The sequence below is a fragment of the Thyridium curvatum genome (assembly GCF_004353045.1).
Source record: "Thyridium curvatum strain D216 chromosome Unknown NODE_28_length_411853_cov_82.906025, whole genome shotgun sequence".
Classification (NCBI taxonomy): domain Eukaryota; kingdom Fungi; phylum Ascomycota; class Sordariomycetes; order Thyridiales; family Thyridiaceae; genus Thyridium; species Thyridium curvatum.
Window position 1 is genome coordinate 37,534 of NW_022156783.1, and position 26,836 is coordinate 64,369.

At 56.8% G+C, this 26,836-nt stretch overlaps 7 protein-coding genes across 7 annotated transcripts; 3 read left to right on the forward strand and 4 right to left on the reverse strand.

Annotated features, from left to right (window-relative positions):
- Positions 1-108: 108 nt before the first annotated feature.
- Positions 109-2,889, reverse strand: E0L32_005366 (uncharacterized protein; the record flags this gene model as incomplete). The annotated part of the gene is made up of 3 exons (XM_031139879.1): positions 109-811; positions 878-2,649; positions 2,725-2,889. 3 exons carry the CDS (start codon positions 2,887-2,889, stop codon positions 109-111), a joined length of 2,640 nt encoding a protein of 879 aa, XP_030996113.1.
- Positions 2,890-6,087: 3,198 nt separating this feature from the next.
- Positions 6,088-7,390, forward strand: E0L32_005367 (uncharacterized protein; the record flags this gene model as incomplete). Its single annotated transcript, XM_031139881.1, has 3 exons — positions 6,088-6,514; positions 6,652-6,950; positions 7,049-7,390. The coding sequence occupies 3 exons, from the start codon at positions 6,088-6,090 to the stop codon at positions 7,388-7,390; spliced, it is 1,068 nt and encodes a 355-aa protein (XP_030996114.1).
- A 1,618-nt stretch (positions 7,391-9,008) lies between these two features.
- On the forward strand, positions 9,009-9,269 carry E0L32_005368 (uncharacterized protein; the record flags this gene model as incomplete). Its single annotated transcript, XM_031139882.1, has 1 exon — positions 9,009-9,269. The coding sequence occupies one exon, from the start codon at positions 9,009-9,011 to the stop codon at positions 9,267-9,269; it is 261 nt and encodes an 86-aa protein (XP_030996115.1).
- Positions 9,270-10,362: 1,093 nt separating this feature from the next.
- Positions 10,363-11,541, reverse strand: E0L32_005369 (uncharacterized protein; the record flags this gene model as incomplete). The annotated part of the gene is made up of 5 exons (XM_031139883.1): positions 10,363-10,801; positions 10,913-11,091; positions 11,167-11,171; positions 11,222-11,422; positions 11,487-11,541. 5 exons carry the CDS (start codon positions 11,539-11,541, stop codon positions 10,363-10,365), a joined length of 879 nt encoding a protein of 292 aa, XP_030996116.1.
- A 2,938-nt stretch (positions 11,542-14,479) lies between these two features.
- E0L32_005370 (uncharacterized protein) lies at positions 14,480-15,964 on the forward strand (the record flags this gene model as incomplete). Its single annotated transcript, XM_031139884.1, has 4 exons — positions 14,480-14,788; positions 14,864-15,322; positions 15,453-15,767; positions 15,902-15,964. The coding sequence occupies 4 exons, from the start codon at positions 14,480-14,482 to the stop codon at positions 15,962-15,964; spliced, it is 1,146 nt and encodes a 381-aa protein (XP_030996117.1).
- A 1,115-nt stretch (positions 15,965-17,079) lies between these two features.
- On the reverse strand, positions 17,080-17,613 carry E0L32_005371 (uncharacterized protein; the record flags this gene model as incomplete). The annotated part of the gene is made up of 1 exon (XM_031139885.1): positions 17,080-17,613. The coding sequence occupies one exon, from the start codon at positions 17,611-17,613 to the stop codon at positions 17,080-17,082; it is 534 nt and encodes a 177-aa protein (XP_030996118.1).
- A 3,693-nt stretch (positions 17,614-21,306) lies between these two features.
- On the reverse strand, positions 21,307-26,718 carry E0L32_005372 (uncharacterized protein; the record flags this gene model as incomplete). The annotated part of the gene is made up of 1 exon (XM_031139886.1): positions 21,307-26,718. One exon carries the CDS (start codon positions 26,716-26,718, stop codon positions 21,307-21,309), a length of 5,412 nt encoding a protein of 1,803 aa, XP_030996119.1.
- Positions 26,719-26,836: the final 118 nt, after the last annotated feature.

Here is a 26,836-nt window from a genome sequence, read left to right on the forward strand (position 1 = left end):
CTTCCCTGTTGTCGTTTTTCCCTCGTATTACAAAAAAGCGGCTCCTTCTCCCCTCCCTTCGATCCTCCTCCTCCTCGTCGAACGTCACCACCGGAAAGCAAGACTGTCCTACACGCCCCTAAACATCCGCACAATCAGGAACCAGCAGGCGCCGATAAACTTGAACGCCGACAGCGCCGCGACGCTGTACAGCACGGCGGCCATGTAGGCGCTGGCGCGCGCGTCGGCGCCCGAGTCCTTGGGCGTGATCTTCTCGAGCCCGGCCGTGCTAAGGACCAGGGCCGCGAGCGCGAAATTGGTGATCATCCAGCTCAGCACGACGATGGTGCGCACGCCGCGGTAGTAGTCCATCTGCTTCTCCTCGAGCTGCGACGGGGTCGGCGCCTTCTTGACCACGACCTCCTTGCGGCCAAAGACCTGCAGCTCGCGCTCGTACTGGGCGTTGAGGTCGCCCTCGTCCGGCAGGTCCGTCTTGCCCTGGCCGTCCTTGGTGTTGACCGAGGGCAGCTTGTCGGGCTTGTCGTCGCCCTTGGTGCCCCACGAGATGTCGTGCGTGTTGCAAAAGGCGTACACGTTGAGCACGTTGGTAAAGGTCGGCGTCAGGAGCATGTACTGGACCAGCGAGGTGAACATGTGCCAGGGGTCGAACATGAGCACCGAGGCGATGAGCCAGATGCCGTACGTGGACAAGACGGACAGGATGAGCGTGATAAACACTTTGTTCTGCACCAGCTCCGAGACCTGGAAGCCGTCTGCAACATCTTCTTGGATGGCACGGACTGAGATGAAGATCGCGGCGAACATGAGGTAGCTGAGGTGATGAGTTAGTTTCACACGCAAGAACCACCAGCACATAGGACGGATGGGAGGTGCTTACATAAAGATGACTGCCCAGAAGATCACCATGGCCATATAGTAAGGCCCGGAACCCGCTGGACGGTTACCCATGGACAGGACAAAGCAGGTGATGAGTGAGATACCGTAGAGCCATTCGAAGACCACGCTGAGGATGTTACCCACGTTGCCAAGCAGTTTCGGGTCGCTCAAACTAGACGTCAAGATCTTGAAAACCAGGAAGAAGTTGCCAATAGCAAACCAGGCGAAGATCATGTTGATAGTGTTGAAGGTGAACTCGATGAAGAAGGCGATCTTCCGGAAGAAAGAGTGGTCAGAGCGGAAGAACTGGTAGAAGTGGGCAATGGCGTAGATGGCGGCGAAGAAAGAACCGTTCAGCCAGCGACGACGCTGCAGAATCAACTCGGCAATCTCGTCCGGTACATCGGTCTCGCCAGTAGCCGACTTGACGTACTGGAGAATCCAGTGACAGTTGCGCTTGGTGACCAGCTCGAAGCAGAGGATACGGTCCTCGGCCAAGTACATGTTGGCCGTGAAGATGCCGGCTCCTGCGCCGTGGAGCTTCTCGCCTGCAAAGTACTTCTCGAGCGGGCCCTGGCCATTCTTGTCGTTCTGCAGCGCGACGTAGCGGTACGCCGAGAAGGCACCGGGCAACACAGAAATGAAGCCGAAGGCCGACTCGAGCGGCTTGTCAAGGATGTTGCTCATCTTGTACTCAAAGTTTTGTGCCGCCACGAGCGGGTTGAGGAGATGCTTGCCGCCGGTTCCCAACATGGCCTTGATCTCACCACAAGCGCCGGCGCACATGGGCTCGAGATCAAAGGCCTTCCAGAGGTGGTAGATAGAGTTGCCGCCAGGTTTCGTACCAGCGTCGATGAGCACGCAAATGTTGGGGTCCAACACGCGGCCGAACGCCGAGAAGAACCAACGGTGAGAGTTGATCTTCTTCTGGTTCTTCTCCTTCAAGCAGAAAAGCACTTGGACGGGCTGTTGCTTGGGAATAAGCTGCACCACGTCGTTCTTGATGGCCAGACCAACTTGAGTGGTGTACTCGTAGATGTGCGCCGTCACATCCTTGTTGTTCACCTGCTGCTTGGCGATACCCTCCTGGTAGACGCCCATACCAGCGAGCAGAGCCTTTGTCCTGGGGTTGATCTTGGAACGGCCATCGCTGACGACACAGACCACAATCTTCTTCCAGGCATCCTTGCCCCAGGTCTTGCTCTCGGTGCGGCGGCACATGTACTCGATATTCTTGATCACACCGATCATGGTGCGCGCGAAGAGGATATCGTCTTCATTGTACATGGTAATGACAATGAAGAGCTCGGTGTGCCTAGGCTTGCTGAAGAGCCTCTGTCGCAAGGTGAAATTCTCCTCGTAAAAGTCGTTGGGGTCGCAGGTTGCCGCAGTGTACCTCATGTGGGTGAACTCGTCACGCTCGCCGTGGGGCACCTGGTTGAGCAGCCGCGGGGGAACAGGGCAGTCAAGAACCAGGTTGCCGCGGTAGAGCAGAACCTGCTTGACTGTCTTCCATCTCTTGATCGGCGCGGCGGGCTGTTGCGGCTGCGGCGTTGGTACATCTTGGTACGGGTCCGGGCCGTAGTTGTCGCCCGAGTTCAAAAGAGCTTGGCCATCATGGCCGTAGCCCTGTTCGTGGTCGTAGTCCGGGTGGCCACCATGCGGGGATGGTTGGTAGGGCTGGTTGTAGTAATCTTGGTGGTGCTGCTCCGGGTGAACGCCAAAGTCGCCCTGGCTGTGGAAGGGATTCTCGCTCAGGTTGTCGACGGAGTGCTATATGGCCCTTCTGTCAGCGTCCTCATTCAAGAGGGGTTTCTGTACCCTCAGCCAGCAACAACAACAACATACCGCTGTCTGCATCTGTAATGAGTCGCCAGGGCTGTATCTACCAGCCTGGGGTCCCATGGGAATATCGAGGTTCTGCCGGCTGCCATAGGGATTGTCCTCGAGCTGGTAACCCTGCTGTATAGGGTGCCCCGGGGAGGGGGTTCGGTAGTTTCCTCGATTATCCATCGGTCGAGGACGGTCGAAATAGTCGTCGTCTAGTAAGCTGCGGTGTTAGAGAAGCGAAGATGTCAAGTGCGAGTGGATCCAGCGCATAAGTATAGAGGACGGCCGAGAAAGAAGCTGAGAAATGCAAAGGGCAACTTGCGCCGCGAGGGGTACGCCGACTCTTGTGACAAGAATTGGGCACTTTGCGCCAGGCAAGAAAGAAAGAGGCTATGCAGAAGGGGCAGGGGTGCGCGACGTAGCCCTTGCGCAGCAATTGGCTTCGAACAAGAGACACAGAAGGGCAGTGAATAGGAAGGAGAGCGATGACCCAAGGGAAGGTCGTGATGCAAGATGGTGGAGGGTTTGAACCACAGCCTGGTGGTGTCTGGCAAAGGGGGTATGGAAGGGCGAGCAATGCCTGGACGGCGTTTTTCACTTGCCTAATCGATTATACGACATATTGACTGTCGATTATGGTGTACAAAGCAGGGGTTTCGAAGCAGAGCGGTGGTGGAGGGTTGAGACTGGAGCTCAGGGGTTTGCGATTTGTTTCTTGTTTGGAATGCTGCACGGTGCACTGTCGTCACTGCGGGCAGGTCAGTCGAGGCCAAGGCTCGACTGTTCCGGGAAGACGAATTACTCCCGGCCGCGGCGGGAGGATGAAATCGTCTCGAACGTAGGCGAAGGGAGCAAGGTCCAAGCCGAGGTTTTGGTGTTTTTGGCTGCTGATGGTGGTGGTGGTGGTGCAGCCGCACGCAGGCTGAATGTCGAGATAGCTCTGCGCCTATGGCCGACTAGTCGATACGGAGAGGTAAGTACCTGTCGTCGCGGCGCGCAAAAGGGATCGCAATGCTCTGGGTGCTCCGTTCCCTCCTTCGAGTAGAAAATGGACTGTGGGAGCAAGCGGAGAGCGTGGAGTAGGGGGGTTAAGGTGAGGGAGATGGGAAAGACAGGGTTCGTTTGGAGGGCTGGAGTTTCAAAGTGATGATTCCGTTGCAGATGACGGCAGGCCTACAGCCAAGCGACAAGGGGTGCGGGCGCTGGCGTGCCGATACAGCACTTCACAGGCTGGAGGAGGCCGCGAGAGAGGGAGCAGCTGGAGCTTCCAAGGTTGCCCGCAGCGTGGGTCAGGCCTTAATTCGCTGCTAACACAAGGGATCAGCCCCCTCCCGGCTCCCTCCACTAGCTGTCGCGTTTCAGATCCAGCCAGCGGGCGCAGCAGCGTTGACGTCGCCCTTTTCGGGGGGACTGCTCTGGCTCTTGTGATTGGGCCAGAGCCCCCGTCCAAGGTTGCTAAGGAGACTTGGGGAGCTCGCAAGATTCAGTAGTGCGCAAGCCATGCGGAATCTTGGCATTCCACAAGGTTGACCAGCAAACCGCCACCAAAACCCTGTTTCTTTTGTCTTTATTCTGCTCTTTATCGATATTGCTTTCTTCACAGCCTCAGTGAAAACATCATCTGGACCAGCCATAGTTATGCTACCTTAGACATGCATAGGCCATGTGTCTCTTGATGATGCAATCAGACAAGCCGAGAGAGAGGCCACCGTTGGTTTCTTACCACACCAGCCCCTCGGCCAAGCGCTGCTGATCGTCATATCTTGCTGTTTGCTCGGCGGGTAGCTGCAGTTGTCTGGCGGTCCCTGTAATTTAGTCTAGTGCCTCAAAGAGAGTGCAAAAGTTGCAGCCTCCCCTAGGCAGCCGCCAATCTGCAGAATGGTGCCGCCCAACCCGAGAGAATGATCCACTGTACCTAATCGAGGTACGGAGAAGTTTAAGTTTACGGCACTGACCAGAGCGAGGGCCGAGAGCTCGGGACAACCAAGAATAGAAACGGTGGAAGAAGGACGGTGGCACTCTCAGCCACAACTGGGCTTCCCCCACGGATCGCCACACTCTCTTGGCCATGGCGTCGTCCTCCTCCATTGGCTGAGCATATTCGCCCACTCACACCATCTCACAGGCTCTTCCACGCGGCCGCCAGGGAATACGATCGCGTGGGAAGAGCCCCAGCTTAATGATCCCATGACGAAGCCGTCTCCGCTGTGTACATGCCATACGATGATACGAGTCCCTACCGTGGTCTAAGCTGCCGGATAGGGAAACAATAGAGCGAGCGAACCCTGCCTCGCCTGCGTAAGAGACTGCCACTGTTCACCACAAAAGATGTTGGCCAGGCTATGCCAATTGCTGTGCCCATTGCTCGGGCAAACTATTGCATAATCTGACGTTGTTGAGGCCACCCGCTCGTGTTTTGAGGGCCATCGATGATTATTCGCTTGCCAGAACCACGGACAACAAGAAGCAGAGACAGACAATCAGCCAATGTCTCTTGGTGATGCTACTGCTTTCGGCTAGAGCAGGAAATATTCATTTATCCCGTACTCTCTTCATTATTACACTTGAACACCATGAAGCTGCTTCAATTGAGTAAGTTTCATCATTACTGTGGCCATGGCAGGGCTTTGAATCCTCCCCGTGTTGCCCACCCAAAGGTTGTGATTATTTCTTGATAAAAGTCAAGACAAAAGAAAGATTTCGAAAAATCGTCGGCCATAGTATAGGCCATTTCATACAATTCCCATAGCCTTAATTCCTAGTTGCTGATCGTCCTCTCCAGATCTAGAGAATGAAACAAGGAATAATACCTAGACTGGGTTTCATGTTTTGTAAAGGAAAGCCACTGTGAGCTCGCATGTATAAGAAGTTGCATTATTATGGGTATATCTGACATGCCAACCACCAACTCTTCCGGAAATGCAATGCTCCGAGTTGAGCTTGTGATGCCACATCCGCGTCGGGGCTCCTGAGGTCTGGCCCCGGGAGTTGGGTGGTGTGGTGGTGGGCCAGGAACGGACTTGCCAACCCCACCATGCGCCGCTAACCTCCGCCGTCGGGACACATTAAAAATTTGAGTCACCTCAGCTCGTGTCAAACATCAGTCACACACGGACGGCCAGAAACTGATATTCAGTCCCAGTTGGCATTGCAGCGCCGCCAGCTACGGCTCCTCGACGGCGATCGACCAATTGACGGCAGCACTCTCATCCAAGCTTGTTCTGGGGCGAGCACACCCACTCCCCGAGCAGCAGTCCAGCACCCCAGCACACCCCGCCATCAGGAGGACCTCACCTCACATCCATGTCCGCCTGCCAGGCCGCGCACCAGCATCAGACCGTCATAGACCAAGCCGCCGCCGCCTCGACGCCAGCAGCAACCATGGCGTCCGACTCCTTCGTCATCAAGGCGCCCTGCTCCTCCGCCAACATCGGCCCGGGCTTCGACGTCATCGGCCTGGCCCTGTCCATGTTCCTGGAGCTGCACGTCACCATCGACCGCTCCCAGCCCAAGTCGGAGCACCCGCTCAACTGCCGCATCACCTACGAGGGGGACGGCGCCGAGTCGGGCGAGGTGCCCCTGGACCCGGACGCCAACCTCATCACCCGCGTCGCCCTCTACGTGCTGAGGTGCCACGGCCAGCGGAGCTTCCCCGTCGAGACGCACGTGCACATCAAGAACCCCATCCCCCTCGGCCGGGGCCTGGGGTCCTCCGGCGCCGCGGTCGTCGCCGGCGTCATCCTGGGCAAGGAGGCGGGGCAGCTCGACCTCGACAACGACCGCATCCTTGATTTCTGCCTCATGATCGGTAAGTTCTGATGAAAAAGTGTGTGTGTGTGTGTGGCAGACAATGGCATCGGCAAATGGTTTTACTTGAGCACACGTTTTCACCCACCCACGTGTGACAAGGGGAGAACAATTGGCTAATCTTCGAGACACAACCAGAGCGCCATCCCGACAACGTGGGCGCGGCGCTGTTTGGCGGCTTCATCGGCACCTACCTGATGCCCCTGGCCCCCGAGGACCTGGCGCGGAAAGAGATCCCGCTCAGCGAGGTGCTCCCGGCGCCGGCCGGCGGGGTCGACACGGGCGTCGACCCGCCGTCGCCTCCCCACGGCATCGGCCACCACATCAAGTTCCCGTGGGCGCCCGAGATCAAGGCCGTTGCCATCATCCCCGATTTCGAAGTCTCTACGGCCAAGGCCCGCCAGGTCCTGCCGGCCGAGTATGCCCGCGCCGACGTGGTAAGTGTAAACCGGGGTTTCAATGTCTGAAGACGGGGGGAAAAAAACAAAAAAAAACAAAGGACTGTGTGGCTAACAAGACGGACAAACAAAAACAGACCTTCAACCTGCAGCGGATAGCCCTGCTCCCCGTCGCCCTGGGCCAATCACCGCCGGACCCCAACCTGATCTACCTGGCCATGCAGGACAAGCTGCACCAGCCCTACAGGCAGACGCTCATCCCGGGGCTCACCGACATCGTCAAGTCGATCACGCCGAGCACGCAACCGGGCCTGCTCGGCGTGTGCCTGTCCGGCGCCGGGCCCACCATCCTGGCGCTGGCGACGAGCAACTTTGAGGAGATTGCGCAGCGCATCATGGACCGGTTCAAGCAGCAGGACATCACCTGCCGGTGGCAGCTGTTGGAGCCGGCAGATGGGGCACAGGTCATTAGAACATAGACAGCTTTCTACCTAGACATCAGGAGATGACAAGAATAAAGAATAGAATGATACCCTACGCATGCCAGAATCGACCATCTCTTGTTGACATAACCTCGCAGGTAGGGAGATAGTAAGCTCGTCGAAAGGAGGCCAGATAGGGAGTCAGTTCACGGGTGACTAAGCATGACGGGGGTATCGCGCATCTCGTCATGGCATGGCTGCTAAGTGTTGAGCGACTCAGAGCGAGCCGCCTCCAGGAACCCCCCGCAATCGAAGTATGCGCCTCTCCAAGGATCATGAACAAGGTCAGGAAGATAAGTGTATCAGAAACAGAAGTACCGCATGCGGAAGAGATAACCAGACACGCAAGAGACACACACATACACACACACACACACAGCGGCCAGATGCAGTGGATCGACAAAATGCCATCATGGACCGGTATGGGAAAGGCCACAATTGCGGTCCTCAACCCAGCTGAGAGGTTGTTCCGTCCGTGTGTGTGTGTGTGTGTGTGTAATTACCTACGCGCCGGGAGCCGCAGGGAAAGGCATTTGCAGGCGGCGCAGTCGGGGTTTGCGCGTGGTGCGATTGTTCGGGAGAAGCAGGTCGGAGGGAGCTGTGCCATTTGGCGCGGCTGTGATTGGGCGGCCGAGATTTGCATGATCCGATGGGGGAGAAGTCTTTTTGGGGGACCTGAAGTACCTCGCATGAAGATGGGCGGAAGTTGCTGTCATGAGCTCTTAGCAGGAAGTGTGAGACTTACTAACAGTCTTGCGAGTATCTGGCCGGATTCCATGTTAGTGATCCGATAGTTGCCGGGTGTCATATCTTTCGGCCCCCCGCCCACTCCCCGACACGAGTCTACTTCTCTCGGCGGCCACCGATCAGCCCACAAGCGAGTCATCCAGACCATCAATCACCCCACGCCATGCCCCCAAATCATTCCTCTCACAGCAGAGTCAGCCCCGGGCTTCTGGACACAGCGCAGGCCTGCCAGTAACCAGGTCGCTGGCCCAGCTCTCTCTCCTCCCTACCCGCCCGCTTCTTTCTCGCCGCATCTGGTGTTCGCAGGTCAGAATCGCACCACCGCGCCCGCCAGCAGCTCGCCCATTTGGCCATTGCCCACTCTTTCGGCCTCCCGACTCGTACGGTGGCCCGGCGACCTGGCAAAGCCTGGATGCCATGCCAGACCCCCCTGGGCACACTCTGCAAGCTTGTCTAATTGCCCTTTTCCTTTCCAACCAGGCACACGCACGGCACGGCAGGACCGTACTCTGGGGTGGGAACATGAGGCCATGCGACGATCCGCAGTTCGCCGCATCAGGCCCGTAAGGTTTTCTGTCGGGATTAGACTGTGAATCGAATATTATTCATGATCGTTGACCGTTGCCCTGTGCCCCCGTGAAGTATAAGAGCCTTGCCCCCCGTCCTCGTGTCATTGATGTTGTGTTCCTGTCTCCATCGCACAAGCAGCATCATCAAGAGCTTCACAAGCCTCAACTTAACTCACTACTCAACCAACCAACAACCTACTCTCCTCTCCTCTCCTCACACAAAAGTCTCGTAAGACTTTTATTACACAACACCTCACTCAACCAAACAAACAAACAACCCCCCAAACAAAAAAACAAAAATGTCTCCCATCGTCGCTCGTGCCGCCATCCGCGCCGCCGGCCGCCGCAACTTCTCCGTCATGCGCTCCGTCCGCAACGCCATGCGCTCCTTTGAGCCCCACCCCTTCGAGCGCCTGCCCACCACCCAGACCGCGCAGGGCGCCGACGTCGGCAAGATGGCCAAGCGGGTCGCCGGCCAGGCCGTCATCTACGTGCCCGGCGTCGCGCTCGTCCTCGGCTGGCCCTACCTCGCCGCCGTCGGCCTCGACGGCCACATCTAAAAAAAACACTTTTGCTGCCTCGGGGATCAATGAGAAGCAAACTACATCTTTTTTTAATATCACGGAGAGAGGATATAGACTGGGGACTGGAAACACCTCTGGGTGGGTGGTGGGTGGCTCAGGAGGCTTGGGGGACACAGCCGGACGCGGCTTGGTGGCCCCCAGCCTTCTCTCTACGAGAACACAACGCATCTTTTTACTTTACTTGTATATACCGCATCATGGGACTGGAGTTGGGGGCGTTTTTCTGTTTCTACGCATGGCCAGACAGATAAAGGTGGCTCAAGATATCACTCAAGTCGCATTTTGTTGCAGATTTAGCGGAATAGGGGGCCCTTCTGGCTAGCTACGATCAGTCAAAACGATCAAATCTACTTTGTTCAAACATCATAAAACCTTGGTCTTCATTTTCGAATCAGTGACTACTTGTACATGCCTCAATCTCCGTCTAGTATCCCTGATCCTAAGATCATCAAGGGGTATGAAGTATCCCTTGGCTTAGCTTTGACTTGGTAGCTAGTATCCGTAACTCGGTCGCATGCCTGACAGCAACATGACTTATTAATGATAATGTTCACTAAGCATACCGAAGTAGATCCAACCTACTCACCTTGTCTAAGATAGCCCCTGAATATCTCGAGGGATACTTGTAAGTCTAGACACATCTAAGACACCCTCCGAGTCAGCACGACTTATCATGATATCAGCGCAAGATGCAGACAGAGACAAGATGTCAAAATTAGTCATTTATTTTTGGTTTGTTTCGTTTCTTCTCATAACTCATCAACATGCGTCTATATAGCCTCCCTGATCGTTGGCAATGCATCAAAATCATACTTGGCCGGGGCAGGGTAGTCCGACCAAACTTGAACCCGCTGACATTATCAGCTTTTAACTTCAACTGTCCGGCCTCTGCGGCGCAAGAGGTTTCCTCGCGTATACCACGTAGCTGTAAGGAGTGTACTTATGTGTCAGTACAAGGGAAAAGTCTTCATCCCAACCTCGTCTCTCCTGGCCCAGGTGGCATGTAAAGCACACACACACACAATAGAGACCAGGGGGGGGGGGGGGGAAAGGGGGGAAAGAAACCAACTCACAAAGGCCAATAGGCATGATAGCGCCAGTCCCTCACCTCCCTGCGCACCCCGGCGTTGAACGCGTCCACCTCGGCCGCGGACCAGCCCAGCGCGCGCCGGAACAGCCGCAGCGTCATGCCCGTGAGGTTCGACAGCAGGTTCTCCTGCTCGAAGGCGCCCACGAGCTTGAGCCGCTGGTCGCGCGGCCACGGGTTCACGGGCACCTTGTAGACGTGCTCCTGCGCCGCGGGGCACTCGAACCCGCGGCCCGCGAGCCAGGCGCGCCAGCGGGCCGGGTCGTCGACGGGCGCGCCGAACTTGGCGGCCGCGACGCGCAGGTGCTCGCTGAGGCTGCGCAGGGCGCTGCCGGTGGGGTCCGGGGGCAGGGTGCCGTCGTCGCACTGGATCGTGCCTGTGACGGACTGGAACTCGACGTAGCCGCCGGGCTTGAGGTGTCTGGTTTTATTGAAAACCTCCCGGTAAGTGTTTAGTCTTGTCGTAAGGGGATTGGAGAGAGGTTGGGTGGGGAAAAGAAAAAAGCAAAATAGAACAAGGGGGCGTGATTACCTGTAGATCTCATCTATCAGCTTGGGGTAGTCCCGCACGGACAGGATCAGGTCGCGCGCAAAGATAAAGTCAAAGTGGTTCTCGGGCCACGTCCAGGGCTGCTCCATGTCGTTGAGCTCGAACCGGCAGTTGGGCGGCACCCACTCCGGCTGGGTCGGCGCAATGTCGATTCCTATCACCTATCACGGAGAGAGGGTCAGCATTTATGCATGGTTCATTTGTTCGCGAGACTATATCGCAAGTCTCTGGCCTACCTCAGCTGACGGGTAGTTATCCGCAAAGTCCACGGCCCATGCCCCTAAAGCATACGAGCTGCAGTGTTAGCCGACCACCAGAGGCCAGGAGGTTGCCAGTGAGGGCGCTCACCAGTGCCGCAGCCGAGATCGAGTACCTTCTGAGGATGTGATGGTATCGGTGCCAGGAAACGTTTCTTATCTAGCAGCGCGTAGTATTTGGCATGGCAGAGATCTATCCTGTCTAATTCCTGGTCGTCCATGGGGAAGCCATATTCTGGCAGGAGTTAGTTTGTAGCGAAGAACGGCAGCACTCATGAAGCCATAGCAGATAGACACACCTTCCTTGCCATAGACAGTGTAGAGACGCCCATCTTGGACACGGCCCCTGAACATGGCTAAGCTCAGTATGGAACCCGCTGTCCTCTCACTCTGGTGTAAAGGGACAGCATGTTAGCGCGCGCGCCGATGCGGACGAACGGATCGTGCGAGCCGGAAAGCGCTGGCATACCTGTACGGACCCATCGTCCTCATCCGTCATATTCTGAGCTGAATTGTCAGTTTTCCCATACGGATGCTAAATCGCTGTCAGAGGAAATGAATTGGAAGCGTTTTGGTCTTTGATACAGCAGCAATAGCTCGTATATCCTGATCCGGAAATGCGGGCTTGCGGGAACCACTCATGAGCAAGAGCGGTCTACCCCGGAGGCCCTGGCACCGACTTGTGTTGAATGAAGGAATTCATGAAGCTGAGAATGAGGCGAATGCCGGAATATGGCCCGGAAAGACGAAAGAACATGAGAACTGTGTGAGCTTACCGTCTCGGGCTGGATGTATTGGTCATCTAGGCCCTCCATGAAAGCGGCTGCGCTGGGATGGTTCCAGAGGAATCCGGAGAAAGGGGTTGAGGGGTTGCGATATTATTACTGAGCATGAGGAAACGAGCGACAACAGCAGGGCAGCAAATAAAGAAAGAAAGGAAGGGAGCAGCGATCCCTCCCGAGATCAAAGATTGGCGAGCGACACTTCAATCCTTTTGGCAGATATTCCCTTCCAATCCAGGGCGGCAGGTCCAGGAGTCTGTCCCGAGAATTTGGGTCGCGGTGAAAGTCTGACCAGAGAGCTGGGAAAGCCAGGGCAGAGCTTATTACTAGAGAAGGGGGGGGGTAGGGTTACAGCGTCTGCCAGGGAGCGGGGGTATCCCGTGCAGGATTGTTTCCTCTTGAGCAACGAGGAGAGGCAAGTCTTTCTGTAAATGGGTGCGCGTGCATCCGGTGGCGGCTGCAAGTATCCTTCCAGTCTGGAATTGGTTGCTTGCCCTGGCCCATGTAGTTGTGCCGCTGTTGGACAGGACAGGGCTGTCGTGGCCCGGTCGGTAACCAGTCTGCTCGATCATTGACCAGGCATGGGCGACTTACAATCTCGGCGGAGACCTGTTAGGAGTGATGGAGCCGAGCTTATTTGGCATGAGTAATCCCTTGGTGCAAGGTCCAGTCCCAGGAGACAGATAGCTCACCAGCATAAAGTGGCTGTCCTGATGGCGTAATACTTGTATATGAAAGCAAACAAGCGAGACAAGGGCAATGCGGGAACATGCGGGAACATGCGTCTGTGCCTCAGTTATCCGGGTGCACACGCTGACCGACAATCGCACCAATATCTCGAGCCCGGTGACCATCAAGGTACTGCAGCGCGCTCAGATCTAGCAAACGAGGCCGGCCAGTGCAGTATCCAAGCTCTGCTCACCTCGCTGAGAGGCCGGGGAAAGAGCTGAAAGCTAAAGAGGCTCTGAGACATAGCTAGAGGGGCAGCGTGTTACATTGACCAGACAGACGCGATGCCTGATGGTTGGCCGGTCTCGGGTCGTGGTGTCTTGCTTCTTGCTGCTAATCTAGACCTAGGACGACTTGGCCCGTCTATTGTCAGACCGCCTGGCCTGGAGATAAGCCGGTGCGTTCGTGGGCGGGGATCGTCGCCGAAAGGACCGCTCGTGGTCGATGCTTGAAGCGTGGCTTGAGGCACGCGGATCATCGATTCTCGCGGGCATGCGATCCGCCTAAGTGAGTGCTGGAAAGAGGATAGTCGGCACACTGACTTGCTGCAAACTGCCTTTGGAGGCCTGCAGGCAAGTCCAGCACAGCAAGTCAGGACTGGGCGGAACGGGGGGATCATGCACGATGGCTCGAAGCAAACATCAAAAGTGATCAGCATTTGCCGGTCAGCAGTGCTGTTGGTTCTGGGCAGAGCGCCTCATTGAGTCATGATGCAGCAGGCTCAATTGGGTATGTCGCCGTCTTGCCAATTCCGACTGCCTCGAGGCGGAATTGCGGCACGTTCTTCCTCGACTTGGCAGGGCCGTACAAGGACCAATAGACTGATGGTGTTGATGCCATGGCAAAATTTACTTGTGAAGGATTGATAGACGTGTGCAATTGAGAGAAAAGGTCTCGATATGAGCCTGTTCTCTCCAAGGACGTGTATGATTTCCGGATTGTGAGTGATGGTTATGATCCAGTCTCACTACCTCTCTTATGGAAAGGTACATGTTACAAGGGAGTATCCGTCGCTTCGAGCAATGGAGCCAATCCAATGTCTTGGCCTGCTGTTCAAGATGACGATAGTCTCTCCCTTTGACATCATTCACAATCCTGCATGAAGAAAGTCAGCACAGAGCAATGGTGCTATCATGGCCGAGGCCCCAGAAGCATCAATGCTGCAGCTTTGGCGCGCTAGAGCTGCGGGGAGCTCCCTGAGCTGGCAACGGGCTTTCAAGCATGCGCCACATCATCCCCGCAATCAGTTCTCCATCCATTTGCGCGCAAGCCACAGGCAGCCCTCTCCTCAATCTGCACCAGCCCCAGCGTCTTCCCAAGCGGGCATAGCTCAGGAACACGCCCCCTGTAGCTCCCTTTTACTGTCCCGTCCGCCTTGTCAAGCGCGTCGTGCAACGTACAAGCAATTTAATGTGAATGTTTCGACGCCGACCTCTCACACAACAGCGTATCTCGATCCGGATCAGGAGCCTGGTTCCGCCAAGCTCTCCAACGATACTGCTTGTTCCCCAGGACCAGGAAATGGCTTTGTAGAGACTCGAAGACGGCGGTACATCTTTCCCCTTGGTGGCGCATTCACCTCCTGATTCGCACAAACGGTCGGCCGGGAGTGACACACCGAACTTGACCCTCGTTCGGAACCCCTTTCTTCCTTCTCATCTGGACCCTGGACCCCGCGCAGAAAACGGTCTGAGACAACCCTGTGATATATAAAAAAAAAGGGAAGGCTTTCGGGCCGGAACACACACCACCCTCGAGCAGGAATAGCTGCGGAACAGAAGATGGCGGAGCTACTGCACAACGCGCCCATCGTCATCGACAATGGGTCGGGCACCATCCGCGCGGGTTTCGCCGGGGACGACACGCCAAAGTGCAACTTCCCGGCCTTTGTCGGCAGGCCGAAGCACCCGAGGGTCCTGGCGGGCGCCCTGGAGGGGGAGGTCTTCATCGGCCAGAAGGCGGCCAACGAGTACAGGGGCCTGCTCAAGATCCGGTACCCCCTCGAGCACGGCGTGGTGACGGACTGGGACGACATGGAGAAGATCTGGACGTACGTCTACGACGAGGGGCTCAAGACCTTGAGCGAAGAGGTAAGCAGCTTGGGGTTTTCCCAATTGTCGGGGGTCGATCATCTGGCCACGCCCAGGTTCTAATACTCGACGCAGCATCCCGTGCTCCTGACCGAGCCGCCCCTCAACCCGCGCAGCAACCGCGACACCGCCGCCCAGGTCCTCTTCGAGACCTTCAACGTCCCTGCCCTCTACACCTCGGTACAAGCCGTCCTCTCCCTCTACGCCAGCGGCCGGACGACCGGTATCGTGCTCGACTCGGGCGACGGCGTGTCCCACGCCGTGCCGGTATACGAAGGCTTCGCCATCACCAACTCGATCAGGCGGATAGACGTCGCTGGGCGGGACGTGACCGAGCACCTGCAGACACTGCTGCGCAGGAAGGGCTACGTCTTCCACACGAGCGCCGAGAAGGAGGTCGTGCGTCTGATCAAGGAGAGCACCAGCTACGTCGCGCTCGACCCCAGGAAGGAGGAGAAGGAGTGGACGGGGGCCTCAAAACTGGACCCCAAGAAGACGGCAGAGTACGTCTTGCCGGATGGGAACAAGCTACAGGTATGCTTTTTTGGCAAACAAAACACACACACACTCTCTCTCTCTCTCTCTCTCTCTCTCTCTCTCTCTCTCTCTCTCTCTGCTATCCAAGTTCTGCTTCGACTAACAAGTGACAACTTTTGATAAAAAGATCGGCCCAGAGCGCTTTCGCGCGCCCGAGCTCCTCTTCGACCCGGAGATCATCGGCCTCGAGTACTCGGGGGTGCACCAGGTGGTCGTCGACTCGATCAGCAAGGCCGACATGGACCTGCGCAAGTCGCTCTACTCCAACATCGTGCTGTCCGGGGGCAGCACGCTGACGCGGGGCTTCGGCGACCGGCTGCTCAACGAGGTGCGCAAGCTGGCGGCCAAGGACATGCGCATCAAGATCTTTGCGCCGCCCGAGCGCAAGTACTCGACCTGGATCGGCGGGAGCATCCTGGCGGGGCTGAGCACGTTCAGAAAGGTGAGTTGTTCCTTCCGAGGGCAAGGCATATCGTCAAAGAAGGAAGTTTTTTTCACAAACCCCGCGTGGAAATGGACTCGAACCAGACGAGAAATTTTGTGGTTGCTGATCATTGTGCGATGCTCTTCTTCTAGATGTGGGTCAGCATTGACGACTGGCACGAGAACCCGGACATTATCCATACCAAGTTCAACTAAAGAGATTTCTCACACACTCCCCGTCCGGCACACCTGCAGGCTCTGCCTGTGGGCTGGGCCAGACATCAAGGGATTGGATCGGACTACTAAGGAACTCTTAAGAATGACCCTTTTTTCCCCCCCAGATGGAAAGGGCCGGGTGATGCCCCTGCTCGTACAACACGAGTCTATCACCGCCAGGGGAAAGGAGACGGTGCCGACAGAGGAGGTTTCACAGAGGGGGGAAAGAAAGAGCAAGATTCATGGAAGCTGGCGAGTACCAGAAAGGGGAGCCAGGTTTGATGGTGCGCGTGCATCCAGGATGGAGTTTTTTTTGAGAGCAAGCACTGTTTGTTCCCGAGATGTATTTAGAAAGAGAATTCGAATGATACCCAGAGGCTGGTTTATCAAGATGCCCCGTGCGTGTGTGCGCGAGTGAATTGAATGGCACAGTTGAATACCTCAGAAGCACAGTCACTGCGAATCAGTTCAACAGAGAGGGTAAAGAAATGGGTCATGTTGACACACAAGTGTGAAAATCATTGTCTTGATTTCCAAGGCCCAGAGACCTTGCTTGACGCTAAATGTGATACACTGAAATGCAGAATACAAGTGTTGCTTTTTGTTGTTCGCCTGCTTGAGGGGGGTATATCCTATTTGAAAGCTCTCTCCTTTCAAAAGTCCCATCGTTCACCAGAAACAAACGCCGCTTCGCTAAGTAATGCTATGTTATGTTCCTCCCTTGTGCCCCCTTTTTTTTTCTTTTCATAATCTCTGGAATCTGCCAGCCAGAAGCGAAAAGGATGCGGGGGTTGTGTTAGGTATGTCCTCGGGTTGGGAAAGGCAGGAGTATTAGGTATTGTGGTGGTTTCCCCGTTTCCCAACCCTGAGGTCGTTGATTATTTGAGCATTGATACCCGGTGTGTTTGCTCTGAGGCCCCAATTCCTCCCATTGTTGTTGTTGTAAAAAAGGAAACAGAAATCAGATAAATGCCAAAATGAGAACTTTTTTTCCGTTTGCCGTGACTTCGTGAAGTTTGGTGCGTGTTAAAAAGACAGAAACAACCCGACATAAAACGCCTCGCCGTACTTTTTCAATTTCAAAACCAAGACAGAGAGAGAGAGAGACGAGAGACTCAGTGCCGGTGCGAAGCAACCCGGCTCAGCGTCCGCCAGAAGCCGCCGCTGCGCACGCTCTCCCCGCCGTCGGTGCTGCTGCTGTCCCGGCGCGAGCTCGCGACGCTGCCGGCATCATCGCCGCCGCGGTGGCTCTTGCTCTTGCCGTCGCTGCCGCCGATCTCGACGTACGCGGCCGACCGCGAGGCCGAGTAGACGGCGTTGCCGGCGCCGCCGCGGCCGACGAAGCCCGAGCTGGCCCTGTCGCGGGCGGCGGCGGCGGCGTACTCGTCGTCGAAGCTCAGGACGGGCTTCTCGCAGGCGGCGTGGGCGTTGCCGGCGCCGCCGCGGCCCGAGTAGAAGCGCCGGGCCGGGGTGGCCTTGACGGAGGAGGCCGAGGTGCGGACGGTGCAGAGCTCGTGGGAGGGGACGCCGGCGGAGGGGGTGGTCTGGGAGGGCGCGCGGAAGTGGTTGCCCGCGCCGCCGCGGCCCGAGTGGGTGATGGAGTTTGCGGGCACGGTCGGGTGCGGCTCCGTGAAGGTGTAGGAGGGCATTTTTGTTTGCTGCGTGTAGTGCAGGTGGTTCGTTGTATGTATGTGTGGTGTGGTTGAGCAACTCAAAGTGATCGAGTGCGTGTTTCCGTCCCGTGTAAGTGGGCGATTATGTCAGCTGCGCGAGAGCGAGATGGAGTAGCTGGCTCGTTGTCTGTCTGTTGGTGTAGCAGAAGAACACTTTCAAGGCAATAATGCCGTGAGATATTGGCGATTCAAAGCAGATGTTTTCGAGACGAGATGTAAAGTCAGTCAGTCAGAGACAGCGGGAGTGGGCAGAGAGGTGGGGATGAGAGAGAGGAGGGCTTATATAAAACTTGTGTGTCTGTGTGTGTGGTGTGTGTGGTGTGTGTGGTGTCGGGGATGTGTAGGATGGCGCGGATGGGATGGGGCGGTCCACGATCGATGTTACAAGCGGGGAAAGCATGAAAAAAAAAACCAAGACAAAGAGTCAATGGGAGGAGAGGGATGGAGAACGAGCAAATGCCAAGGGTAACGCAATTGCGCCGTCTGGCTGTCTGGCCATGTATCTGATCAGGTACTCGTTGTGTTGGCCCGGCGGCACGATGGGTGCGAAACGAGCTCGAGGGAGACCAGGAGGAGACCAAAGGAGACCAAATGACCACCACCGAATGACCGATCTGACGGGAGCTAGCCAAGCTACCGTCCATCTTTCTCAGGCTTTCTTTTTCCCCCTTCGCTAGCCGTTCTCCATTCCTTAGCGTGTGAAAAAAATGCAGTGTGACCACATGGGTTTTTTTCCTCTTCTGCTTTCCCCCTGTCGATGCATGCTCCGGCAGAGCTGAAGCTGCACAAGCATTGCGTGCCTCCCCTCCCAGTGCCTGAACATGGTGATTGGAATGACGATGACAAAGTGTGCTCTCTCCGAGGAGAAGGGCGAAAAAAAAGACGCCATCGCACCGCATATTGTGTCCGCATGACGAGACCTGACCAACGCAGAAACTGGCCACGCGGTACAGCAGCTCGCCTGGGGCGGCATGTCCCCCCTGGCTTGAAGCTTCGCCCTTTACCGCCGTGCCGCCAGCCACTCGGTCGGTCAGTCACAGTCAGACCAGACCAGTGCAACTGAGCGAACCTGAACGTGTTCCATGGGTTGACTGGCTCTGGTCTGGTCGGCTATTGCACCAGCACCACCAGCACCAAAACAGCCTCATGACCAACTCTAAAGAATGTGGAGATGTCCGCGCGCGCCCAAAGCTGTGAGCTCTCGAGACGGTGGTGCTTGGGGCCGTGTCATGGAATTACCCAGTGAGCCAGTTCATGATTCTCCTCCCTGGGTAGGTACTCCTTCTCCTCTCTCTCCTCTGCCGTGGCACTCTCCCGCCAAGAAGGACAGCAAAAGGTCGCAGCAGGAGGAGGAGAGGAGAAAGCGCCGCGTGATGCGAAATTTGCGACGTTCTCCATCACGAGGCTCAATACCTAGCCAGTCAGGGGAATTTCTCGTACCTAATTCTTACCCCATAGTTTGCTCTAGCCCCCCATCCCACCCCTGCTAGCTCCCTTGGCTCCCGCCCTTGTATCTGCGCCATACTCATCCGCTGCCGTCGGTACTTTCTGGGGAGTCAGATCTGCCACGAAAGAGCAGAAAAACCGAGTAACGTGCCATGCAAGGTACCAACGTCAACGACACCTCATCAGCTCATCCTCCTAGCCAATCAGCTGTTTACATTTCCACCGCGTGCTGACTGAGACCTTCATTGAGAACCCTACCATTATTACCACGAACTCAATGCAACGAAAGTGTGTGAGTGTGTCTGAGATCCAAAAAATGACAAGTGCATCTCATATCATCTCCTATGATAAGATTTGTATTGCTGATCAAGATTGATACAAGCCCATGCCGTTCACGCACATACCTAGTCCAAGTAAGTACAAGTAGCCTACAACAGTTCGAGAACCTCTTTGGACCCCGACCTCTTTGCTTGCATGTTCAGATACAATGCTGCTTCGTCGATTTCCTGCAGAACTACACAAAACCAGTGTTTTGTGTTTTGTGTTTTGTATGTTTATATACATATTGCAACATGATGTTTTGGCTTTACCGCAATGCCTCCTTTTACGAAACTTTCTCGTTGAAATTGAATTCGTTGGAGTTTCCGAGGTCGACTTTTCTCTCTGGCCCGCCACAATCAAAACAAGCGAAGGCCAAGCCAAGCAGAATCCCAAGCCGACCTAGCAGCCCTATGGCAACCCTTGCAAATGCTTCTTGTCCCGATTCGCATAGTTCTCCGACGTGTATACCCTGAGCGTACTATCTCTCGTGGCAAGATGGCCGTTACCTATGCCAACTGTCGTTCTATGCAGGTGAAAAGACGGAGAACGGGACTAGTACTTCTCTGCATCTACGCAACATCCAGACCACAAGGAGGAGAAGTAAGCAAGTGACTCTGACTGACCATGAAGCTGGGCTCTATCCCCTTTAGTGTCGGAACAGCATCTTCACTGATGATTATCCAGCCATGTTGGAGACACAGGGATTTTGGCAAGTACTAATAGATCATTAGAGGGCAACAGGTGGTGTTGTTCCGGGACCAGAGGGGATAGGCATACTCCAAGTACTACGGCACCAGTCTCTAACCTGCCTCTCGGGAACCAAGCCAACTCCTTCCGTCTCGTCGCCTAGGAACACAAGTCTCGCAACTGGAAACATAGGTATGTGTGCCTTGCGACCAACCCATACATACATCGCATCCACGACAGATACCAGCAACAAGTTGCATTTCGAAGAGGGGAAAAAAAGAAAAGAGATCTTATATTACAATCCGTCTCCGCCCTCATACCGCACACCTCCAACTAGCTATGCTAACCCTCAACCACAAACCCCCTCCTTCCTCTGCTTGCCTACATGTAGCTCGCGACAAGCAAAGGGCGAGGAGTCCACAGTCCACATCTTTTATTCACCCTCTCTCACGATCAGGTTTTCTTCGTTGGGTAAAGAGCAGAAGAGCAGAACCGGAAACAGAAAGCTCAAAAACTAATCTCATCATGACAAACGTCTCATTGTTGTGAAACGGATGGGGAGGGGTTTCGTATCGTCGTGAAAAGTATGATTATCCGCGGAGAAGAATGGGGTGCGTGTAGTAGTGTAGGGAGAAAGAAAACGTCGCCCGTATCAAGCAACTTCCTGCTCACACCTCCTCACTCTCCATGCGTGTGCTTTTTTCTTGTTTTGCTGCAATGTCGCTTTTCTCTTGAACCGCCACGAAAAGGCAAAAAAAAGGGAAGACATCCTCATAATCATCAAAACCACCATCCTGAGTTCCGTCCATCCATCCAATCCACCCACCACCCAAGAGACCAAAAGGGCACTTGCGTCGCCCTTTGCTTTGCTCTCTCGCACGTGGCAGTCAAAATCCTTTCTCCTAACCTTGCAAATAAGGGGTGTGCGAGAAGCAAAAGACGGTATGTCGGCGTTCTATAATGCTGTGTGCTTTCGCAAAAAAAAAAAAGATAACAAAATCAAGGCCGTGAAAACCCCCCATCCAGAGATAATTGTATAAAATTACGTGAGGGTGTTGTTCTCCGAGGTATCGACAATCAGGGGCTCGAGCCAGGAGTACCCCAAAGGCGACCCCTTTCTCTAAAAGGTATCAGTCTCGTTCGACGCGACGGTGCCAAATGTATCTGTGCCGGCTATTTCAGTACACTACCCTTCAACAAATATAGCAAGTGCAACTAACCTCTCTTGCGCCGCCTCGCCTCGGCATCCTCGTCCACGCTGCCCGCGCTCTTGGGCGTCATGGCCCTCGGCCCGCTAGGCCGCCGCGTCGGCACGCCCAGCGCCCCGCTGAGGTTGCGGTTCTCCAGCCGCGGGCTGCTGCCCGCGTAGCTGACCGTCGGCGCGCCGTGCGTGGCCGTGCCGTACCCGCTCTCCACGCTGTGGTACGGCAGCGGGCTCGTCTTGGACGCCAGCTTGGAGATGCGGTTGCTCTTGGGCGGCGTCTGCCGGATGGCGCGGCCGCTGCCGTCGTCGAGCGGCTCCTTCGGCGGGCGGGGCGGGCCCTGGCCCGCCGGGGACGAACCCCAATACTGCTGCTGCTGCTGCTGCTGCTGCTGCTGGCCCGTAGCCTCCTGGGACGCGGAACCGCCGCTGTAACGGTTGGGGTTCTGGCCCGGGAAGCGGTGGAGCGAAGTGGCCGAGCCAGCCCACTCGGCGGAACGGGGGCTCATGGGATCGTCGTAGTCCTCGGCGCGGTACTCGAGCGCCGCCTTGATGGGCTGTCCCGACCTCGGCTGTGGGTGCTGCAAGAGCAGCGAGTTGCGGTGCGCCTTGTACTTGGGATCCTCCGGTGTCATGTACGCCTGAGGGGGCATCTGCTGCTGCTGGCCGCCAGGTGTCTGCGGGTGTTGGCCCGTATGAAGCAGGTCGGGCTGAGAGAAACCCGTGTGGAGTTTGTCCTCGCCGTAGGGATCGGTGTGCCCATACTCGTCATAGTTCGCTAGGTTCGAACCAGAGCGCGATGCACCGCCGAGGAAGTCATCCATTTCGTCGTCTTTCTTGGAATCCTTACTTCCCCGGAAGACCTTGCCCATGCTGGACGTCGTCGTCCCAGACCAGCGGGAGATCTTAGGAAGCCAGCTCGTCGAGCCGCCCGACTTGTGTTTCTTGCCCTTCTCCGAGCGCGATGCATTCTCATTGCTTAGCGAGGCCTGCTGGGAGGTCATTGGCTGTGGGGGGGTGTTCAGAGGCACCGAGTTGCCACGCTGGTGATCGGGAGGAGGTGTGTTGAGGAGCGGACCCGACATTTGGTATTGTGGACCCATGCCTGGCTGCTGCTGCTGATGACTGGACTCATCCTCGTTTGCCTCAGGGACCGTGCTTATCCGATGATCTGAGAACTTCCGCTCGTATCCGAGCTTCGATGGCTGTCCCCGAGAGTTCAGCGACAGATGCCCGGATTGGCTGGCGTGGCTGGCAGTCGAGGTACCGGCATTTCCTTCGGGCTCATAGCCACGATCCTGCTCGAATGGTATCTCGGGCTCGTCCATGTGCTCGAAAGACTGATCATGAGTGCTGCCACTGCCAGTCTGAGCAGTCTGAGCCTTGAGGACGTCGACTTCGGTCAGTAGCTGCATCAGCATGTCCTCGATCCTACCCAGATCATTGTTGCCTTTGGCGCTGAGACCCTTGAGCGCTCGTCGGAAGAGGTTGCGCTTCTTGGCGGGGAGATCGTCGGTCTCGGCCTGCGACATCTGGAGCGACCTGGCAGCACTGCCAGGGAAGGGCCGAGGGCCGCCGATGTGGTGTCGGACCGTCTTCTCTGTGTTCTCCTTGACCTCGGTGATGATGACGTCCTCGGTGTCGGCAACTCTCTCCCTAATCTCGGTCACAAGCCCCTTCTCCTGCTGTGCGAGCATCTTCTTCATGTTGTCAAACGACTCCCTCATCTCGGAGGCGGAGCGCACCAGGGTGACGAGGATCTCCGTATCGCGGGCACTCCTCTGTGCGTCACGAACCATCAAATGTTGCATCAATGCGATGATATCCTTAGACTCGATCCGGTCAATACCCGCACCGGTCGCGGCATCGTAAAACGGCGAGCCCATGCCCTGAGACATGCCGCTCATGTGTCTTGCATGCGTCGGGGTGAAGAACGGATCCTCTGCACCGCCCGTGGCAGGCTGCTCCGTGAACTCGCCAGCCTTGCCCTTGATGTCGGGCGTCTTGACAGGTCCCTGGGAGATGTATCCTTCATCGTTGGGACCCAAGGGGCTGCGGGTTGTAAATCCGGGCGCAAAGCCCGCCTTGGCCAAGGCAGGAGGGACGAACAGCTTCTCGCCTAGGTCGGGCAGGTTGGCGACCGGGCTGGCACCCTCGTAGGGATTCGTGATGAGGGTGTCCCGTTTCTTGTCTTCCGATGTGCGATGCCACTCGTCATCTTGCTCCTGGCTGGGCTGTCGGCTGTGAGTGTTGTGAGCAGAGGCCAGCGCGGCAGCTGTAGCAACGGCAGCAGCGCCGGCCAAGCCCAAGTCGCGCGCGCTGGGGTCGTGATGGGAGATATCCTTAGCCTGCTGATCAATGTGCTCTTGGGTCGGCGTGATGTCTCCACGCCAGTGCTCTGGCTCGTCGTGATGATCACCGTCTAGCCGACCTTCCACAACAGATGGGTTTGTCTCCAGCTCAGGACCATCGCCATAGCCGTACCCGATCTCCGGGATCGGGTCATGGGCATCCGGGATACCGCTGACGCCCATCTTTGGCTGAGCGTAGTCGTCTAGACGGTCAACGCTATGCGAAGGGGTGTTTGCTGGCCGACGACCGCTCATGGTCCGCTCCTTGAAGGACTTGTTCCTCTGAACACCCTCCGGCACGAATTCTTCATCCTGGTACTCTTCCACAGCCGGCTGGTTCTTTCTATCCTTAGCAGCCCTGATCGCAGCGGCAGCGGCATCGACAGCACCGGATGTGATCGCCACCTCGGAAGCAGTTGGCGAGTGGCGGTACCTCGTCCTGGGGACCTTGCGTCCGTACTGGTCAATCTCATACTCCTCAGCGAACTCGGAGGGGTTTGTCCTGGTTGTCGTGGGCGAGGCGCGCGCAACCTCTTGCTCTTCGACTAGATCCCGGTGACTCTCGACCGAACGCTTGCTGGGTGTGGCATGGCCGTGCGAGAGCTCCTCTTCCAGAGGCGCCATGGCAGCCCCACCACCGTAGATGTCTCTTGTCCCTTGACCAGACTCCCCAGTAAGTACCGTATCCGTGACCATCGACCCGTCAACCAAGGAGGCCACAGCCGACTCCACACCAAGAGGCGTGTGGACGAAGTTGGGGTTCGCGCCAACACCTCGTACCGCCTGCCCGCCGGGGGCCGAGGAAGCGACCTCGCTGTCTTCAGTGTACATGGTATTCCTGTAGTCCGCGACAGAGCTTCGGACCGACTGATCATCGTGATCAAACTCGCGACTTCGCATGTTGCTGGGAATGGATCCCGGCGAGCGGGCATATCGATCCACATGTGGTGACTTGCCTGGGGAAGGGGCTCCGTCGGTGGTCTGTGTAACTCTCGAATCACGGTGGTGGACGTCACTGCCTCCCTCAGTGTAGCCCGAGACACTCGGAATGGGACTGAGGCCCCTCCGCTCAGGCTGATACGGGACATAGCGCAAGGGCGGTGGCACGTCTTGAGTGTTGTAGTAGTCATAGGCACCCTCCGGCACAGGTGCCTCTTCTTCATATCGTTCCTCATCGAACTCTTCGTGAGGGCTGACAGGAACCTTGTGACCGAACTCGTCAATCTCATACTCGTGCTCAATGAACTCCCCGGTGCTCTGCCGTGGAAGTGCCTTGAGATCGCCATGTGAGATGTTCGCGTGCTGTGTGCCCAGGGCTTGAAGCGTTGTGGGAGTTCGCGTGGGAGTTGTGCTGTCCGACTCGACAGAGGGCACACCGCGAGTCACCTCATGAACAGGCGTCATTTCCTCACTAGCCGAATGCGGGCGATCAGTAGCGGCGGATAGGATCGACGTCCTTGTGACTTCAGACGGGTTGATCTCGCTCATCAAGGGCATGGGCGGCTCTGGTTCACGCTCCATATCATCGTACTCGTCGTACCGGTCGGAGATGCGCTTGTTGAGTTCTGCACGTCGGCGGCGGCGCTGCTCCCTGGCGAAGGGCATCGAACTATCATGCATCGCAGCAGCAGCCAATCCACCCAAAGCCGCTCCGGCAGCTGCTGCTTTCAGGTTGCCCGTGCTTCGTACAGGGGTGTTTTCAATATCTCGCGTAGCCTCGTCGACGGATTCGTGAGTAATGCTTGGGGCGGGGCTCTCGTGGTCAAAGTCGTGACGGGCCTCGCGATCCCTACGTTCCTTGACTTTCGATTCGCCCTTGACGCCCACGCTCTGCTTATCACTCGTCCCGGATCTCCGGCGCTCGCTGCCATAGTCCTCTCTGGAGACGGAAGTTGCACTAGAAGTTGCCGACCCCCGACGGTCCTTATGGCGACTCTGCTCTCGTTTTAGAGCGTTTAGCTCGGGGAGAATCAGCCTCCGAATGGCATCCTCGACGGTCTCGAGGAGCTTTGGGTTATTGATCGAGGACTTGGAGGCGCCTGAGCGGACCGACTGCTGATCGTATGAGCGGTGGCTTGGTGTGAGCGCGGAGGACACGACGCTGGAGTCGGCTGCCGACACCAACGAGTCCTGTTGGCTCCGGCTGGATCGCCGGCGGGGCGACCTCGTACCGTCCCTCTCCTTTTCGCTGAGGCTGCTGGTCCGACTCTTGGACTTGTGCTTGCGCTCGGATCGGTCCTTGTCTCGGGACTTGGGGACCACAATCCGCTCCCTATCGTCGCCGCGGCTCTTGGAGCGCAACTTGTCGGCTGCGGCGCCGGCAGCGAGGCCCGCGACCGCGCCAGTCAGGAGGTCTGCGCCTCGCGACGGGCTCCTACTCCGGTGGTCTTCGGGGCTGCGCGTGGTGGGCCCAGACCCGTCAAGAAAGCTGTCGGTAGGAATAGCCGAGATTTCTGAAGCCGTGCCGGGAAGATAGGATGCCCGGTTCTCATCGGCAGCGGGTATGAGTGGGCTGGCGGGGCGTCGCCGGCGGTGGTGCCCGCTGCGGTCTATATCGACCTCGATCGGGTTGCGGGAGACATTGGACTCCTCGGTGGCAGAGGCGTACGAGTTCATACTATGGGCGTCGCCAGTATCTACAGAGTTGCCACTGATTGCTGACAAGGCCTCACCCTCCAAGTGGTGGCCGGTCGGGGTTGCCGGGGCGGAGCGTCTTGACAGAGAGGCCTTTCGCGAGGACGACTTGGTCTCTGTGATCTGTATGTGGTCGTTTCTCCGGTTTTTGGAGGGTGTCAAGCGCACTCGCACGCTTGGCTTGCGGTCGGAGCCGCCTCCAGAGGTGGCCGTTTTGCCGCCTTCGAAGTACTCGATGAGCAGAGAGGTCTGCGACTTGTTGTGTTTGTGACCGCGGGTCTTGATGGTCACGGGCGTGCCGTCCTCGGGCAAAGAATACGACGACTTTTCGTCACCGGGCCTGGACACATCTGTCTGCAGCTCGGTGGGTGTTGTGGTCGACTCGGTTTCGGTCGGCGCGGGGAGCGGTGGAGCGGAGGCCTTCTTCGTCTCAACACCCATGGCGTTGATGGGGGGAGGCACCGGTCGACTCCCAGTTGTCACCAGGTCCCTGTTAGTTCCTAGCCCAGGTCACTTCTTCCTCTGCACCCTGCAGCGAGAGGAGAGAAGGGTCGGCGGA